The sequence below is a fragment of the Halichoerus grypus genome, chromosome 8, assembly GCF_964656455.1.
Source record: "Halichoerus grypus chromosome 8, mHalGry1.hap1.1, whole genome shotgun sequence".
Classification (NCBI taxonomy): domain Eukaryota; kingdom Metazoa; phylum Chordata; class Mammalia; order Carnivora; family Phocidae; genus Halichoerus; species Halichoerus grypus.
This window is the reverse complement of record NC_135719.1, coordinates 67,147,288-67,166,664: the sequence shown is the minus strand read 5'-3', so window position 1 is coordinate 67,166,664 and position 19,377 is coordinate 67,147,288. Positions and strand designations below refer to the sequence as shown.

The 19,377-nt window shown below is 48.0% G+C and overlaps 1 protein-coding gene and 2 pseudogenes across 1 annotated transcript in view; 1 reads left to right on the top strand and 2 right to left on the bottom strand.

Moving 5' to 3' along the window:
* SORD (sorbitol dehydrogenase) overlaps positions 1–11,532 on the top strand; it is a 30,850-nt gene extending 19,318 nt beyond the window's left edge. The window contains exons 5-9 of the mRNA XM_036070799.2: positions 963–1,081; positions 4,481–4,546; positions 5,771–5,946; positions 9,086–9,207; positions 10,102–11,532. Coding sequence (XP_035926692.1) covers positions 963–1,081; positions 4,481–4,546; positions 5,771–5,946; positions 9,086–9,207; positions 10,102–10,267 — 649 coding nt within the window. The 3' untranslated portion in view covers positions 10,268–11,532. The remainder of the gene's footprint in view (positions 1–962; positions 1,082–4,480; positions 4,547–5,770; positions 5,947–9,085; positions 9,208–10,101) is intronic.
* Positions 11,533–16,099: 4,567 nt separating this feature from the next.
* Positions 16,100–16,760, bottom strand: LOC118521969 (signal peptidase complex catalytic subunit SEC11A-like; annotated as a pseudogene).
* Positions 16,761–18,272: 1,512 nt separating this feature from the next.
* Positions 18,273–18,908, bottom strand: LOC144382762 (thioredoxin-like; annotated as a pseudogene).
* Positions 18,909–19,377: the final 469 nt, after the last annotated feature.

Sequence of the window (19,377 nt, the reverse complement as noted above, 5' to 3'; positions counted from 1 at the left end):
ATGTGGAAGGAGGAGACCTGGCTTCAAGTCTTGCTTTTCTACTCATTAGCCTTGTAACCTTGGGCAAGTCTCTGAACGTCATTGGGCTTCAGTTTCCTCTTCTGTAGAATAAAAGTAAAAATAAAGCCCTTCCTTCCTTCCTGACAAGGTCATGGTGAGGATCAAATGAGATAATGGATGAAAAAGCCCTCTAATCTGTAAAGCCTTATGCAAATGTTTGCTGTCATCATCAGTGGGATGGGTAATAGGGTCAAGTGGACACAGTGAAAACCAAGAACCCGGTGGTGAAGGTGACACAACATTTAATCATCTGCCTGGAAGACAGGTCCTTTTCCCATCATGACCGGTCCAGGGACAGCCAGGCAGCTGCTGCCATCAAATGTGGTTCTTCTGGAACATACCATACAGGGACAACAGAGTGACACCAGCTTCTAAATCACTGTTCTGCAAAGCTGCTGATAGTTGGGATTGTTTGCTGAGGTGAAACCAGAAAGGCTGTATGTTAAGTTTGAGAAGCAGATGAAATGCTGGCATGTGGTTATATTAAACTCTTGTTAGATGAACTTCTCATTATTTATTAATGACAGCCACACCATACCTTGTCTTGGACAACATGTTAAAGAAAACATAATGTGTTCACATTCACCGAAGTGATTTGTCCAAAGAAAACCATTTTCAGAGGAGGGCAGTGTGGCCTGGGCTCTGGAATCAGGCGTATCTGGTTTCCATTTCAAATCCTTCGAGCCTCTTACTAGTTTTGAACCAAAGTCATTTAATTCTCCCAAGGCTTTGTTTCCTTGTCTGTAAAATGGGAATATTAGTACCTACCCCGGAACTCTTCCAAGGATTGTGTGAGTGAATATATGTAAACTGCTTAGCACATAAATAAATGCTCAATAAATATTAGCTCTTGTTATTATTAACCCAGAGGGACTAACTGAGTGTGTTGAATGACACCCCAGGCTTCCTGATAATGTCACCTTTGAAGAAGGGGCCCTGATTGAACCCCTGTCTGTGGGGATCCATGCCTGCCGGCGAGCTGGAGTCACCCTGGGGAACAAGGTCTTTGTGTGTGGAGCTGGTAAGAAAGATGACACCCTGGTTATGAGTTCATTGAAGGGGAATGTGGAGATCCCTCTGCCCATCTCATTCCCTCTCCAATGGCTGAAATTGAAATTGGTCCTAGACTCTTTCTAGGCGGGGGAGGGTTACATGTCCCTTTCCCTCGGTGACCAACACTTTGCTAAATAAACCGTCTGCAGACATAATAGTAACTCAGGTTATTTCCCAGGCAACATAACCCTTTTGGTCATTTAAAGAATGCAATTTGGAATTATTTTTTAACTCGGCAGGAAACGAGGGACATATTTTTGGTAGTAAAGGGAAGGGCAACTTTTGGAACTCTCAAATCATACCAGAGAAGTGGTCTCCCGGTCCATCCAGGAATGAGGTGTCATGGCCAGTGGAAGGAATGGAGTCCGGCTCACTGTGAGCCAGCACTCTTGCTTGTTGGGTTCGCGGGTGGCTGCCTTCTTTCCTTCCCTGCTTCCAGCCACCCAAACAAACCTTAGCAGCCTCAGACTGAAACATTCTAGGTGTCTAATGCTAGTGACACAGACAGCATGCTCATGCTCCTTACCGATGTGATCTGGTGTTCCTCATACACTTTTTTTAGGTATAATTAACATATAACATTACATTAGTTTCAGATGTACAATGTAATGATTTGATATTCATATATATGACAAAATGATCACCATAATAAGTCCAGTTATCATCTGTCACTATACATAGTTACAAAGTGTTTTTTTCCTGCAATAAGAACTTTTTAAGATCTACTCTTAGCAACTGTCAAATATGCAATGTGGTATCATTAATTATAATCACCACACTGTACATTATATCCCCGTGATTTATTTTATAACTGGAAGTTTGTACCTTTTGACCCTCTTCCCCCTATTTCACTCATCTCTCACCACCCCCCTCGGGCAACCAATCTGTACTCTGTATCTGTGAGCTTTGTGGCTTCATTTTGTTTTTTTAAATTCCACATGTTTGTGAGATCATACGGTATTTGTCTTTGTCTGTCTCACTTACCGCACTTAGCATAATGCCCTCAAAGTCCATGCATGTCACAAATGGCAAGATTTCCTTTTATGGCTGAATGATATTCCACCATGTACATATATACCACATTTTCTTTGTATCTTCATCCATGGGTGGACACTTAGGTTGTTTCCATATCTTGGCTATTGTAAGTAATGGTGCAATGAACATGGGGGTACATATATCTTTTTGAGATAGTGTTTTTCATTTTCTTCAAATAAATCCTCAGAAGTGGAATTATTTGGCTCATATGGTAGTTCTATTTTTAATTTTGTGAGGACTCTCCATGTTGTTCCCCATAGTGGTTGGAAATTTACATTCCTACCAAGAGTGCATGAGGGTTCCCTTTTCTCCACATCCTCTGCAACACTTGTTATTTCGTGTCTTTGTGTCTTTTTAATAGTAGCCATTCTGACAGGTGTGAGCTGATATCTCATTGTGGTTTTGATTTGTATTTCCCTGATGATTAGTGATGTCGAGCACCTTTCCATGTGCCTGTTGGCTATCTGCATGTCTGCTTTGGGAAGGTGTCTGCTTAAGCGTGCCTGGCTGACTCAGTCAGTAGAGCATGCACATTGGGTGTAGAGATTACTTTAAAAAAAAAAAGAAAATGTCTACAGATCCTTGGCCATTTTTAAAATTAGATTGCTTGGTTTTTTTCTATTGAGTTGTAGGAGTTCTTTATATATTTTTTGGATATTAACCTCTTATCAGATATGATTTGCAAATATTTTTTTTCATTTGGTCAGTTGACTGTTTCATTTTGTTGATGGTTTTCTCGGCTGTGCAGAAGCTTTTTAGTTTGATGTGGTCCCACGTGTTTATTTCTGCTTTTGTTAGAAAGCGTTTGCCTTTGGGCTTAAATCCAAAAAATCATGTCGAGGCTGATGTCAAGGAGCTTATGGTCTGTTTTCTTCTAGGAGTTTTATGGTTTTAGGTCTTGATGTTCAAGTCTTTAATCCATTTTGAGTTAGTCCTCATACATTTTTCAGGACTGATTTTGACAGGGCCAAATAAATGACTACAGGGCTTTCTAAGAGAGGTGATGGGTATAGAACAGACTTGCCTCAATGAGCTAACACAGTGTAGTGTTCAAGTGACATATCTATGTTAAATCCACATAAGTAATACCTTTTTGACATAGAAAAAGAAGTCACACATCCCACACGTGTACATACACGCAGAGAGATTCACCTATAGCTCCATCACCTATCAGCCTGAGAGAACCACTGTAAATATTTTGATGTAGAATCTTTCAGGTTTTTCTAAAATGAGATCATGCTAAACACGCTTTATTTTATCTTTTATAAAGACAAAAATCAATATATTATGAACATCTTTCCATGACACTAGATAAGAGAGTTATGACACGATTTTTAAGAGCTATGTGGTACCCCACTGTAGTTTGTTTAGCTAATCACCTCTGTTGATCATTTCACGTATGTTCCAGTGTTTTGATTTTGGGGGGAACTCACAAAATTATTTTCAAAGGCACTGACAAAAAGCCAATCCTCAAAGATAATCTGCATAGCTTCATTTTGTGGGTCTGGTTTTTTGTGTATCAAAACTGTGTCATCTAGCATGCAGATTCTGTGGGAAGCAGGTGGTCTCTGGGCTGATTTTTTAGGCACCTGAACAACTTAGAGCTGCTTGAGAAGCTGGGTCAACCCAGGGAGCCAGTTCACTTAATGACACCCTCCAAGATAGTTCTTAGAGGGCACCTGTAAAGGATGTGTCTCTCCTTGGGGAGATGTGATGGACAGTAAGAAGGTAGGTGTCAAAGAGAGAACAGAACAATGTATCCAGACCTTCTGAGACATCTTATTCTCTTAACAAATATATGTTTCCGGGCGCCTGGGTGGCTCAGTCGTTAAGCGTCTGCCTTCGGCTCAGGTCATGATCCCAGAGTCCTGGGATCGAGTCCCACATCGGGCTCCCTCCTCGAGGGGAAGCCTGCTTCTCCCTCTCCCACTCCCGCTGCTTGTGTTCCTGCTCTCGCTATCTCTGTCTCTGTCAAATAAATAAATAAAATCTTTAAAAAAAAAACAAAAACAAATATATGTTTCCTTGAGCCCTCTGGTTCTTTGACATTACCCCAAGCAGTGTCCAAGAGTAAATGGCAAATTTCTACCTCTGAGGTCTGAGAGAATTAAATAGAACTCAGCACTAGGAGCAAAATTTCATGTAGAGAACAGTTCTTCATATAGTCATTTACTTATGTATTCGAACAGCTGTTAAGGTCTCACTATGTGTCAGCACTGGGATAGACGCTAGAGGTGCACAAAAGATATGGTTCCTGTCCATGGCCTGGACAAGAGGGGGAGAGCTGGTGTTTAATATTGCACAAACATCTCCCATTTTCTGCTTTATTTAGGGCCGATAGGACTGGTCACTCTGATCGTGGCCAAGGCAATGGGTGCAGCTCAAGTGCTGGTGACTGGTAAGAAGGTTTTCTTTTTAAATCTTCTTGAAGAGGGCGTGCCTGCCTGGCTCAGTCGTTAAGCGGCTGCCTTCGGCTCAGGTCATGATCGCTCCTCAGAGTCCTGGGATCGAGTCCCGAGTCGGGCTCCCTGCTCAGTGGGAAGCCTGCTTCTCCCTCTCCCTTTGCCCCTCCCCCTCCCTGCTTGTGTGCTCTCTCTCTCTCTCAAAGTAAATAGTAAATAAATAAAAAAAATCTCCTTGAAGAGGAAACAGCTGGCTTATAGTTTGGAGCAAGGGCATGAGAACTCTTCCCTTCCTGGGGTGCTGGGTTTCTAAAGAGGCTCCTCCTTTTTTCCCCTGGGTTCCAGGGTTGAAAAGCCCACCCAGGGGATGACCACCTCAGGGCTCAGGAGGAGAGTCTTTTGAAGCTTCCGGGAGAGGGTAGATGCTATGGAGAAGAGGACCTGGCTCTTTATGTGTGGACCTCAGATGCCCCTACTGCTCACTTGGTTCTAAGAAGAGGCTTCGCCCTCGGTCCATTTGGCCAAACCCAGGAGGCGCAGAATGTGTGCTCGTGTGTGTGTGATGTGGAGTTAGTGGGCTGTATATGTTTATAAAAGGGTGTTTGTGTGTGAGGTGTGTGGTATGGGTGGGAGATGTGTGTACGTGTGAGGAGAGCTTATCTGTGACAGCACATGCGGGTCAGTGTAGTATGTGTGGAAGCGTGTAGGGTATAGAAGGATGTGTGTGGAGAAGACTCTGTGAGAGAGAATGTGTGTGTGTAAAGGTATCTGTGAGAGTGTGGGTGTGGGTAAGTGTGGAGTTGTGTAGAGTATGTGAAGGGGAGTAGGGATATAGGCGAGTGGATGTGTTTTGTGTGCAAAGAAGGTATCAGAGTGTGTGTCGAAGTTACCTGAGAGTGTATGTATGAGGGGCAGTTACCTTTCAGAGAGAGAGTGCGCGGCTGTGTGGTGTGTATAGGGGTGTGGGGGGGTGTAGAACAGTGTGGATGTTTGAGAAGTGATCTGAGTGACGGATGGGGGAAGGGGAGGGAGAGTGTGTGTGTGCACGGCTGTGTGGTGTGTGTAGGGGTGTGTGAAGGTGTAGAGAGTATGTGTGTTGGGCTCATTGGCACCACCCACTACACCGGAGCTATACTACCATTAAAACCTGCCCCTCCACCTTTTTCTCCCTAATCCACCATCCAGTTCTCAGTTTGAAAGAAACTTTTGTTCCACTTTAGATCTGTCTGCCTCTCGGTTGTCCAAAGCCAGGGAAGTGGGGGCTGATATCGTCCTCCAGATCTCCAAGGAGAGCCCTCAGGAAATCGCCAGTAAAGTGGAAGATCTGTTGGGGTGCAAGCCGGAAGTGAGCATCGAGTGCACAGGGGCAGAGTCCGCCATCCAGTCAGGCATCTATGTGAGTTGGATGAGGGCGGCTGGTGCGCAGCTTTGGGGAATCAGCACAGGGTAGGCGGCGGTAAGGAGTGCTGGAATTGAGTGTCTCCACTACCTTACCATGTGACCCCCAGACAAAGTGAGGTGATCTCGGTATCTTTGGTTTTTATTTGCTTATTTGTTTTATCTCACTTGCTTCACATCCTTCCTTATTGGGTCATTGTGAGGCTCAAATGAAGTAACAGGTGTATATGGCCGTTGAAAGATGTTAGGAGACCCACCCCTGAAGTGATCATATCTGATCATAAAAGGACTCTTGGTAAAAAAAAAAAAAAAAAAATCAACAGGAGGAACGGGAAACCATGCTTTAGTTGTGTGCGGGAAATCCCTATCTTCCTTTATTGAGGAAAACTGCTGTCTTTGAGTCACTGATACAAAGCAACAGCCATTAATTTAGTTAGTCACGAAGGTGGGGTGGTTTTTCAGGGTCACAGTTGGCTACTACTCTTCTCTCCCAGACCTGGGAAAGGGTAAGCTGCCAATACCTGATTTGCCCCTCAGTGACCCACCCAGAATTTATGGGAAGTTGGTGGAAATGGGGGGTGGTGGGGGAAGGCGGGGAACACGCAGGGGTGGGGAGTGGCGTTGAGGGATCCAAGTATGACGAAATGAGGGGAGAAAGAATACCTTCTAGGTTCCAGCCCTACCGTGTGTTGGGTCTTCTGCTGGGGGCTTTGTAAATGTGATGTCAGGTCTGCACCGTGGCCATGAAGACTCGTTACCCCTTTCCACATTTTCCCATGGGAGGCCTGGTGGCTTGCCTCGAGCACACTGCCCCGACGTCTGAGCGTGTCTCACCCTGTCCGCTGCTTAGGAGAGAAGGGAAGCAGGGCCCAAGGAGCCAGTGGGCAGCTGTGCTGGGGCGGGAGGGATGGGGCTGAGGAGGGCGGTAGCAGGAGCTCCCACCCCTGGGCATTCCTGCCCTGCCGCCCGCACTGCTGTCCCACAGCGGCGCGGGCTTCCTCCTTCCTTCTGAGTCACAGCTGGGGCATGCAGAAGGGCATTTGCAGCATGCCAGACCTTCTGGGGATAGCTGACCTGGTACCCGGGCCGAGCTGCCTCGCCATCTTCCCACCAGGATGCCCCTGGCATCAGGGGTGAGGAAGGGGTGGGACGGGAGAGGAACAGGTGCCACTTTCTCTTGCTTTGTCCTAAGTTGCAGCTGGAGCCGGCCCCCCCTCTGCTCCACTGTCAGAGGTACCGGCTGCCTTGTGGGAAGGGGCAAAGAGAACCCCGAAACTCAGAGGGTGATGGGTCTGTGTGTGATCAGTCGACCAATGACATGTCTTGGGCACCTGCTGTGTCGTGGCTTTGTGCCGGGGCCCTTGGGGGCTATGATGCATAAGGCATGTCTGGCTGTCTTCAAGTTGTTGGCAGTCAGTGACCCCTCACTCCACAGACAGGCAGTAAAAGACATGGCTCCCCAGTGCAAGACTTTCCTCCCCTTCTCTGCTGCCTGGAGGGCACTGGGAACAGTTGGCATCTATCTCCAGCTGTTGATGGGGGGGCCCAATTGCCAGGCTCCCTGAGGTGGGTGCAGAGGTAAATGTGACCCGAGGGCCTGCCCTGTCCTGAGTGAGGGGTGGGGCCATCGTGCATGACAGACGCTTCAGCACACTGCAGGCCACCCCGCCAGTGTGCACGTTAGGTGGAGGCACCTTACATGGACATACCTGAGAGCCACTTCCCTGCCAGAATCGTGACTAGAAAATGTTTGGGAGGAGACGTGGCAAAGGCTCAGGGTAGAATCCGCGTCATCTTGGTGCAGAGGTCACACCCACAAAACAATGGTCAGGTAGTTCATGTTCCTTTGTCTGTGGTCAGCAAACTGCTGGCCTCCCGGCACCTTGGGATGGCCAGTCTGGCAGTATTCCTCCTCCTTCTGACTAGGTAGAGAGGAGATGCTGATGGGGGAACAGTTTTCCAAGGAAATTTCTCACTCAAAAGAATTTTCTGTGGCTCCGTCACAACTTTGATCCCACGCCCCACCCCACCTTTTCCAGTGGGGAGAGAGCCTCCCCCCTTACCAACAGGGTTCATAAGTCACAGGTGGTTTGTAAGGGACTCTGTGCTTCAGTAAAAACAGAAAACGTGCCAAACCATGAGCCCAACCAAGTGCTGAGCACTGTGATTGTTAGGCCAACCGCCCTGCTGGGGAGGCATCATCCTGATCCTACACATGAAGAAGCTGGTTGAGAGGGTCCCACAGCTCAAAAGTGTAAATTCCAGAGTCACCCTAGTGCTGCAGGCCTCTCTTCATGGTGTATCCTTCCCCTCAGAGATAGAGGCTCTGGTGGATGCCCCTTTGCAGCTCCGCTCAGTAAACTGAGAATGGTTCCAGTAAGTGCTTGCTCCTGCCAACTGTCATGAAAACTGAGGCAAGTGAACTATTTTTCTGTCTCTCACAACGTTGACCACAGTGATCTCCAAAAATCTCTGGAGCAGGCACAACACTCATGTGGAATCATGTGGAGATTATCGGGAGAAATTTCCATGTCTGGCCCACTCCAAGGAGGGAACTGATAAAGCAGATAGATGTTCAAGGAAGACAAAATCTGTTGTGATTGATGATACTATTGGGATGAATGTCTCTGGAACAAAAATATTTCTAAATGTCAGCTAGCCTGCACGAATAGGGCAATGTTCAAGCCACAGAATTCTAGTGGCCCTCCCCGTTTGTATGTGCTTGGTAGTTTCCTCACCGAGAGGGTGCTTCCTTAGAGGTTTGACAAAAGTCCTATCTTTTGTGGCGTTGACATTCTGGAGGAGGGATGGGTGCTGAGATGAGGAGGTGCCTGAGCCAACACCTGGTATGGAATTAGTAAAGCTTTGAGAGATGCCCAGGGGCTGGAGGGGCTCCCCCTGTGCCCGGCCCTCCACCGGTAAAGTGTGTGACTTCAGGGTCCTTAAAGATAACTCTGCTGCTCTGCTAAGTTTGGTTGACATATGGAAGAGTTCAACAGTAGAGAAAGAATCATATTCTCTGGAATATTTGGATACTCACCTGATGCAAACAGATATTTATGTGACAAAAGTCATTTTGAGTGAGAAGTCTGCATTTTCTGATCTTTTGGGTTTTCTTGTTCTCATCTCCTCTTCAGGCTACTCGTTCTGGTGGGACCCTGGTGCTCGTAGGCCTGGGCTCCGAGATGACCAGTGTGCCCCTGGTGCACGCGGCCACCCGGGAGGTGGATATCAAGGGCGTGTTTCGATATTGCAACACGTGAGTATGTTGTGGGTGAGCCAGGGTGGCGAGCGGCCAGCAGGACCCCTGCACGGCCTCTGGGACCAAGAGTCTCTCCCGTTTATTCATGAAGGGCACTCCCTAGCCACACTGACAGCCACGTGTCATGGTAGGGATCCAAAGAGAGAGCATCACTCCTGGTTAAAAAACAGGAAGGCAGAGATGGCAGAGGGAAGGAGGGAAGCTGGGGGATCTTGAAGCATGCTCTTCTTGGGTATCTGCCCCTCATCACCCAGGCCCTCTCTTCTAAATTTCCTCAAATGGCCAGCTCTTCATTTTCTCCCTTTAAAGGGAAGAAGGAGAGAAAGGGGGACAACAGCAAGAACTCAAGTCCCTTGGTTTCCACCCCAGAGCCCCAGGGCCCACCCTGGGAAGTGAGAGGGTCTTAATTCACCCCACCTCATGCTCTGTGGCTCTAGCCTCTCCCCAACCGGGCAATTTTCCCAGGACCACCTTCCCCAGCAGTGTCCTTCCTCCCACCATTACAGTCTGTGGCCATTCTGTCAGCAGAATGCCATTTTCCAATAAACTCTGCCACGCCATGCTGCAAAGGGATATGGATGTATTATCATCGGCTGCCTCTCTGAGGCTTATCTCCCTTTCCACAGTGGCCTCCATATGCCTTATGCCTTCATGCCAAAGGAATTCTAGGCTCTGTGACAGACATTGCAGAGGGGTGGAGGCATTTGGGAACAGACCCTGTACTCCCATATTGCAGGTCATAAGATCATTTCTACCATTGTTTGTAGAATAGACCTTGTAGAACCACAGCACTATAAATAAATATGGCCAAGCTGATCGTGTGCTTGGTGGTTTTGGGGACCTGGTTCTGTCCTCCTGTAGGTTGAATGTAACACTTGTGATCTCTTACAGGTGGCCGATGGCGATTTCGATGCTTGCCTCCAAGTCTGTGAACATAAAGCCCTTAGTCACCCATAGGTTTCCCCTGGAGAAAGCTCTGGAAGCCTTTGAAATAGCCAGAAAGGGATTGGGGTTGAAAGTCATGCTCAAGTGCGACCCCAAGGACCAGAACCCCTAATATGAATTGGGCTCTGCCCTCATCCCCGCCCCACGCCAGTATCTCAGGGCAGGGCAAGGCTGTGATGCAGAAGTTTCTTTTGAGTAGCAAGAATAATTAAAATAATTCATTATAAGCAGAGAGCCTTACACAGAGGAATTGGTGTGCCTTAAAAACACAAGTAGGGACAGTTTGGGGGAATTTGCGGCCGGGATGTCCTACCTGTTCCTACAGAGCAAAGTTCAGCAAGTAGAGCAGAGTTTGTTAGGCAGGTCCTGGGGAACTCCCCTTCTTCCTGGAATGCCTAAGTAAGGGAAAAATCTGCCCGTTGGGTTCCTGGTTCCGCAGTGACTGGCCAGGTGGGGGTGGGAGCTAAGTTATGAAGAGACAACTTTATCCAGACTCAACTGGCACAGAAATTGATTTCCATCTTATTTCAGGGTCTGGGATGAAGGATTGTCAGCAGTTTTTAGAGGACAGCGTTTCTAGACATACGTGCCATTTGGTTTGATGATAAAAGGAGACTTTAAGGAACTGACCTGCCTGGGTCTAGGATCATTTTTAAATCAATTAAAAAAAACCCCAAAAACTGAAATCCCAAGTGAGATCCAACCAGCTTGCATTCTCCAATTGTAGAAATAGTCAGGAAAGTTCTCAATACTGCTGGAAGATTGCCTCTTCTTCAACTCCCGAGAACTCTGTGTAACTTAAACTGCCTTCCCCACACTCCCCACCCCCACCCTTCTGCATTCAGGGGCTGTCACTGTGGGCTCCTTTGTCACTACGCAAACAGGAGGCTCCTTCCTTAAGGCAACAGTCAAGGGGAGTCCCCCTGGGAGACTTGCCCAGGAGGGTTTGGCCAGTGCACCTGTCTTCCCACCCCACAGGGTGAGCATTCCCTTCACACTCACTGATGATAGACAATTCCATTAAATTCTGATGATTATAAACAGAATTCCCTCCTCCTTCTCATAGACCGTGAACACTCTTGGTATCTTTCTGTTGGAATGATCTCTCCTGTCTTATTTTAATCGTAGGGTTTTCCTGTGTAAGATTTGGGTCCAAATCACTTGATGCCCATTAGTGACTTTGAGATTATTAGTCAAGAATGAGGATATTGTAGTGGTGACATAACTTGACCTGCAGACTTTTAATCCTTCCCTTCAGCTGGGAGTGGAGGCTGAGTTTGAAGAGGCTCTGGCTTTCTTGTGACTGGGGAGGGCCGTGACCAATGCTTGGAATCCCTCAGACTACTTTGGGTAATAAATTGTGGTTGTGGGGCCTCACTGTTGCCGCCTGTTTGTGCCCCCTTTTAGGGGGGAATGGCCTCTGGTTACTCGTTTTATAAAGGGAAGGATCCAGGATTTTTGAAAGGGACACATTTTCTGCATCGAATATGTCATTAACTGCTGGGAATTTATGTTAATGAACTCTAATCCTCGCAGCAAGCCAAATGCCTAGGATTATTTTACAGCTAAGGAAATAGAGAAGCCAAGCAATTTGCTCAAGGTCACCCACCGCCTTTCCTCTCTCATGTTATCTCTGGGCTTGGGGGGGGGGGGATCTTGACACTTCGGTGCACACTCAGAGGCACACAGCCCACTTGTGGAACTGTCCCATTTTCTTCTCGGAGTCCTGCTTCGCTCCAAAGCCACACTCACCAGCTGCCGCCTCTTGAACCCCCTGCCAGCTCCGTGGTGCCCAGAGTTCCTTGAATATGGAACGAGAAAACCTTCCCCCTCTCGATGGAAGGCTTCCAACAGGAATGCCCTGAGGGAAGTGGATTCACTGTCAAATTCACAAGTAGCCACTTTTCCTTTGATTGTGGTCTGTTGGGGGAAAGAGGCCACTGAACCTGAGAGGAACTTAGGAGCTAGGGCGGCGGAGGGGGGGGGGGCGGGGCGTGGCAGAAAGGTGGGGCTACCAAGGACAAACAGGTGTCATTTATCTCACAGTCTTGACTGGGCTGGATCTTCCCAGTCGGTGGCCCACAGTCTCTGTTTCCTGGTGCTTCTGGCATGTGGGCAATCGTGAAGAGTGGACAGCCTGATGGAAAACAGCAGCTCAGAGAGCACCTCCCCTTTCCAAATCCGCCCACCGCTCCCAAGCCATGGCGCACTTTGGTAGCTCCCAAGCAGGGGCAGAGAGGGTGGCAGGAGAGGCCACCGAGGGCTGGCTACCCAGTGAGCCCTCCGGGCGGTGAGGGTGGGAGGGCCCGAGCTCTGCCTGGCTCCCTGGCCTCTGCAGCCTTGTTGAATGTTCCCCCTGCTGTTGGGAAGGAAGTGCGGGAAGCCCAGGAATTGATTCCTCCCACCACCTCCACCGCGAGCTCAATAAATATTGATTAACTCAGTGAATCAGTCCCGGAACCCAGAATTTGGCCCCACTGGTCAACGTGTGCTCGTCACCAGTGCCTGGCACCTTGTTGGCTTTCGATCAACACCGAGGACCCCACCCAGCCGGCACTCCCAGCATCGGGGGCGGGGGGTGTACCGGTGGAGACCTGTGAAGAAAGACCCTGAAGACAGGCTAGACGGTGGAAGGGAGAGGCCAGCCCACAGACCCTACAGGAGAGAAGGGGCCACAGCTCCCTCTTGCCGTCCACCTGCGGCTCCAGTGGATGTGAACTCACTGCTGGGGGGCCCGTCCCTGGTTCTCAGGCCGTCCCCGTCAGCCTTACTTCTGTGTGCGCAGGCCGGCCTCTTCCTTCGGGGCTCCTATTTTACTCCCTTTGGGAGAACAGTGGGGGCCTGCGGCCAAGTTGCTTGGGCCAGAAGTTAGGAGTGCAGGAGGCAGACAGGATTTAGTGGGTATTTGCCTTTTCCCGAATTGTCCTCTGCACATGATCTCAGCCTAGGCTTGGAAAACAGAAGGCCAACAACGGGACCCACATTCCTGAGTGGCAGGCAGATCTCTGCCACCTCCACACCCCCCAACACACACACACACACACACACACACACACACACACACACTCAAGTCCCAGGAGGTTCGGGGAGGAGCAGGGAAGTGGTGTGACCAGGAGCTCCTTGCAGAGGGGCTGTTCTCCGCGCAGCACCTGCCATGAGGAAGCTGCACAGCAGTGCCCCCCTCCCCAGGCCTCTGTTCCCCACTCCCAGCTTCCCTCTCCTCTTAAAACCCTCCTGGAGTCAGACACTGAGCTGCTTCCCTGGCCCCTGGAAGTGACACGGGATGTCAGACGGTGTTCCTGCCAAGGGACTGTTCCGCCGCTCTTACCATCGGCGGGGCGGCGGAGTAGCCTCTATCCGCAGAGTCTTCGACCCATTGGGCCGACGAGAGGCAGCACGTTGTAAAGGGTTTGATGCCAGGATTCTTGGGTTCTATCTAATCCTGGACTCATCATTGACTCACTGATTGGCCGGGTCACTCCCCCACTCCCCCCGGGTCTTGGTTTCCACCCTTTTCAATGGAAGGGTTGGGCAAGATGATCTCAAGGTCTCTATCACCACTGATAGTGTCACCAGCTAGACCCTAAGATCTGATCTTTACTGCCCATTTGCTTGTACTCACCGACCTTTGCCCCACTTTTCCCTTATGCTCTTCTCTCCAGCTTATCTCTTAGCTCAGGCAAAAGACCCAATGGGCATAACATCCCGTCATGGAAACCAAAACTCAAGCAATAACGTCTGCCCTAATAAGACCCAGACGACCCAGCCCAGTTTGAGCTAAACCCCCAACTTGAGCCTGCACACATGAACCATGGAGTGGCCTCTGGGATGATTGGCAATTACCTTTATCCCCTTATAATACCAAAATCCCCATTCATTGAGGAGCACAAGCCTCATTTACGTAATACACAACGTATGTATGCACAACACTATGCCCACCTCTACATACCATGACAAGGATCCCCTTTTTAAATATTCATCCTAACCCTAAATAAGAGGAACTCATCCACCCTTGCTTGCGGAGTCACAGCTTTGGAAGTTATTCCCCATGATCTTATTTGTTGCAAATAAATTTTAGATTGTGCAACAACTCACCTGGTGTAGATTCTACCTGCAACTCACCAAGAAGGGAACTCACATTAGTTCAGTTACAATGTTATACAGGGTTCCCATCATGCCAAGGCCCTGGGAGGTGAGGACCCCTTAAGGGGGGGGGTGGCCCTCAGGCTGGAGGTGTGAGGGGTGTTCTCGGGTTTCAGTTCCAGTCCCGTGTGTGCATATATGTGTGTGTGAGGAGGTCCCCTGAGGGAGGGAGCTGAGAGGAAGCGGGGTGGAGACGCTGCCTGTGGAAGCACCTGCGTCCTGGGCATCACCTTGTTCTGTTACTTGGCCTCGAGCCCCCAGGTATGGTCCTGAGGACGTCTGTACAGCCCAGAGCTGGGCCTTAGGAGAGCTGGCTCCATCACCGACTTCCCTGCTGGTGGGCACTGATTGGCCTTTCTGTGCTCTACATAGGACTGGAGGCAGAAGCACAGCCGAGCAGGGGGTGGGAGACCCCAGCAATCCATCCATGGTTAGGAGGGAGCTCTGGGAAGAAGGTGGGTCTGGGCCAAAGTGGGCTCATTGTGGGCACAGCACCACCGAGGAACGGTGGGGGGGCAGCTCCCTTGGGACGGGCTCCAGCCTTCAGGAGGTTGGTGCTAAAGCCCGATGTGTCCTGCCCAGATCTCACAGGCTCCCTGTGTACTGAACCACCCGCTCCTTGGGCCTGGAGGCCTGTCCCACAGATCTGCCTCAGCTCCTCCTCCCTGCAGGAATTTCAAGAGGAATCCCTGCAGGAATCCCAAGAGGAATCCCAAGAGCAGAGCCCTTGCCACCGAGAGATAAGGGTATCTGTCCCTCCCCTTATCACACACCTTTGTACATTGTTAAGAAAATAGGGCGCCTGGGTGGCTCAGTTGGTTGGGCAACTGCCTTCGGCTCAGGTCATGATCCTGGAGTCCCGGGATCGAGTCCCGCATCGGGCTCCCTGCTCAGCGGGGAGTCTGCTTCTCTCTCTGACCCTCCCCCCTCTCATGCTCTCTCTCTCTATCTCATTCTCTCTCTCAAATAAATAAATAAAATCTTAAAAAAAAAAAAAAAAAGAAAAGAAAGGCAGGTAAGTAAGAAGAAGAGAAAATCAGCCATAATCTGTTCTCCAAGGATGCTAATAAGTTGGAGAGCTTCCTTCCAGCTTTTCCCTGTGCATCTCTATACATCTCTAAAACATGTACCTGTATTTATAATCAGGAATGGGAATGTACTTTACCTACTTTCCCCCCATTTTCACCCATAACAAATAAGGACTTTTTTTTTACTTATCACAATTCCCATTAGTGAAATTAACAATAATTGCTTCACACCATCTAACACCCCATCAATCCAAGTCCAACTTTCTCCAATTACCTAAAAAAAAAGTGAATTTCTCCACCTCATTTTCATTTTTTCTTTCTTTCTTTCTTTCTTTCTTTCTTTCTTTCTTTCTTTCTTCTTTCTTTCTTTCTTTCTTTCTTCTTTTTTCTTTTTCTTTCTTTCTTTCTTTCTTCTTCTTTCTTTCTCTCTCCCTCTCTCTCTCCCTCCCTTCCTCCCTTCCTTCTCTTTTCTTTTTTTCTCTTTGGCTCAAACTTTTAATATAAAAAAATTCACTGATGTACAAAATGTGAAAGTCTGACAATGACAACATATGAAATCCTATGATTTGAGAGTCCCCCCGAGTGCGTGCCATGGTGCCCATGCCCCCTCCCATACATACCCTGGCGTGGAAACAGAAACTAATGCAAACCATTGCTAACAAGCTGCGCAGATAGGTGCGTTCTCTGCTCCTGGTCCAATCACAGACCAATATCTACTCCAAACGTTCAGTAAGGAAAAGCAGAGCATCTTCCGAAAACAGAAGGCAGACTTCTTACTCACGATGGACCTGCACAAATACACCCAGCCGAAAGAGTACTGCATAGTCATTCATGAGGATCGTCATTCATGAGGATCGTCACAATCCTAATATAAGGAACAAATCCCCTTGCTCTCCCCACGACATTTTTCTTCTCTAGCCAGTGTTGTCCCTGTTTATAGAGGCCTCGGTCATCAACCACGTTATTATCTCCTTTTGTCAAAAATTGGTATGTCCATTTTGCTTCTTCTTTTTTTAAAAAAAGATTTTATTTATTTGTCAGAGAGAGAGAGCACAAGCAGGGGGAGCGGCAGACAGAGGGAGAAGCAGGCTCCCCACTGAGCGAGGAACCCGATTTCGGACTCGATCTCAGGACCTTGGGATCATGACCTGAGCTGAAGGCAGATGCTCAACTGACAGAGCCACCCAGGGGTCCCCATTTTGCTTCTCATGAGTCTTCAAAACTCCATGAACTATAGGAGTTTCTCTTCCTTCTATCCTAAAAACAACCATTTTCTCCCAATCAGATGGGATCTTCAACTCGATTTGCTAAAAAGAGAAGATCTCTATGAAATGCAGGTTCCATGCTGCCCCTGAGCACTGCTACAATTGGACTTTCACTTCCAGTTATGAGCACTAACCCCTTCCAGATCATTAGAGCCAAGGAGATAATCATTCCAAAATTTAGGACTTGAAAATACAGCGGAGCCCTGTCCCTGCACTCAGCTTCCAACCCCTCGAGTTTAGCTGGGAGGCTGCCCTGCTCCAAGGCATTTTCTTGAATCAGGATCCAAACACATTGCATGTGGTTAATATGTCTCTTAAGTTTCTTTGAATGTATTATAGTTCCCCTCCATTTTGTTTAAATGTCATTATTATGTTGAAGAAACTGGGTCATTTGTCCTTTACATACTGTTTTGCATTTGTTTTCATTTAATAAATTGTTATATTCCTTTTTATGTCAATATTTACACACATCATTATTTTTAATCACCATATTCCATTGTGTCACTCATAAAGCAAATCATAGTATTTTGGGTATTTGTATAGTCTACAGGGTTTGGGGCTTACAATAAAGTTGCAATTATTACTTTATCCATACATTTTTGTACTTCTTGCTTTCTAAAGTTATGTTTTTAAAATGAAAATAGCTGGGGGCGCCTGGGTGGCTCAGTCGGTTAAGCAACTGCCTTTGGCTCAGATCATGATCATGGTTCAAGAACACTAAAGTGAGTCATCTCCTTTGTCACCTGCTTTGTGCGGTGGGGTGGGATGGGACTGCCATCATTGCTGATACAAGGATTGAGATTCTAAGGAACTTCTGAAAAAACTGTTAGTAGTAAGCAGAAGGAGGACAACGCATGACCTGAGAGAGTGAATGAGGAAAAAGCTGAGAAACAAAGGAATTAGTAATCTAGGGCAGGGTGAAGAATGTGACTCAGCTGTGGCCTTTGGATACTGGGGCTGCTGGTTCTGGGGAGCAGCTGGGCTTTCTGCATAGCACAGGGACAGACAGGCTCCAGCCAGAGCTTCCCTGAACCAACCCAACTTGGCTTCTCCTGGTACCACGTATAAGATTCCCATATCTCACTGCACACCCAACAAAACTAGAACCTGAGGAACGCCGTTGCCCTGTTCACTGGTCCCCAAAAGCCATGGTGCCGTGCTGTCTTCTCTCATAACAGGGTTCCAGAGGGAGTGAGGCTTCCAAGGAGAAGACAGATATTGTTGGGGTGGTTGGCTGGGGAGGTGTTTCTGTCACCCAAAATATGTCTTATCATGGGCCCACCTGGAGGAAAAACTCCCATGCATTTGGAAGAGGTGGTAAAGAAAGAGGCTAGTGGGGTGTTCCAATGTCGTGACCTCCTTACAGTAAGAAAGAGGTAGGTACACATTAGTCTACTCCATTTCCTTATGACCTTGAGCAAATCACTTTAATTCTTTAAGCCTCATGGTTCTTCATCCTTTAAGTAAGAAAAATAATACCTAGCTCAAGGTTGTCACTGAAACAAAATGAAGTGATTTTGAAGTTTTTTTTTTAAGGGTAGAATCAGTATTTTATTTAGTCACTTATAATCAGAAGGCAGTTGAGTATGTAGCCTTCATACTCAATCTTTCCTTTTTATAAATAAAAAAGAATTACAAGTTTTAAACAGCCAATGGCTGGTTATGTTTTCAGAACACATAATTAGATTAATTCATTAATGGTGGCTTCAAGTTTTTCCTTATTAGTTCCAGAAAATTCACTCACCTTTTGTCCCTTTTTAAAAAATGGAAGGTTGGCATGTATTTGGCTTCACACTCTGAAGCAACAACCTGACTGTCACCCATGTCTACTTCAAGGAACATCACGTTGGAAGTCTTCTCAGAGAGGGAATGAAAGAAAGCCTTGCTCATGGGACGCCTGGGTGGCTCAGTCAGTTAAGCGTCTGCCTTCGGCTCAGGTCATGATCCTGGAGTCCTGGGATCGAGTCCCAGGATCGAGTCCCGGGATTGAGTCCCGCATCGGGCTCCCTGCTCAGCGGGGAGCCTGCTTCTCCCTCTGCCTGCAGCTCCCCCAGCTTGTGCTCTCTCTCTCTCTGATAAATAAATAAAATATTTTGAAAAAAGAAAGAACAGATTCCTAGAAAGAAAGAAAGAAAGAAAGAAAGAAAGGCTTGCTCATTTTGCAAGGCCCACACCATGTGACTGAGAAGTTTATCTCCTGCACTGTTCAAGGCTTCCTGAAAAGCATACTTGTTCTCCATCTGCTTCACCATTTTGGCGGCTGGGGTCTGACAAGCAACTGTAAGGATTGATGAAAGTGAATCTAAAACTCCGGACAGAGCTTAGATTTGAAATCTAGCTTGGTGAATGGCGCCATGATTGTGCTTAATAAGGCCCTGCCTCTCCCTCACCTAACCTTGTCTCTTCATCTGGTAAATGAGCAGGGGGGCTGATCCCCAAGACTTTTCCGGCTCTGTACCTGGAGTCTGGAAAGGCACTTGGAAGTATGTGAGAAGTTCCCAGGGTGGCAGAAAAGGCCTCAGCCCGGCACGACCCAGCACCCTCAACTCTTCCATAAACCTGTCAGGGCAAGAGCAGGAGAAGTAGATCTGGAGAGCTGACAGAGAGGAGGATTGGGAACCAGGTCATTGTACTCAGGAGCTGTCTCTTACCTGGCTGCCCTAGGCTGCCCCCTGAGACCCGAGGAGGCCCTGTACCCAGGAGCCCTGAGCAGTTGGTCCCAGTGGGACCAGGACTCCCGGAGGCATGGAGGTATCCCCCCGGTTAGCACAGTGCCTTGCACACAC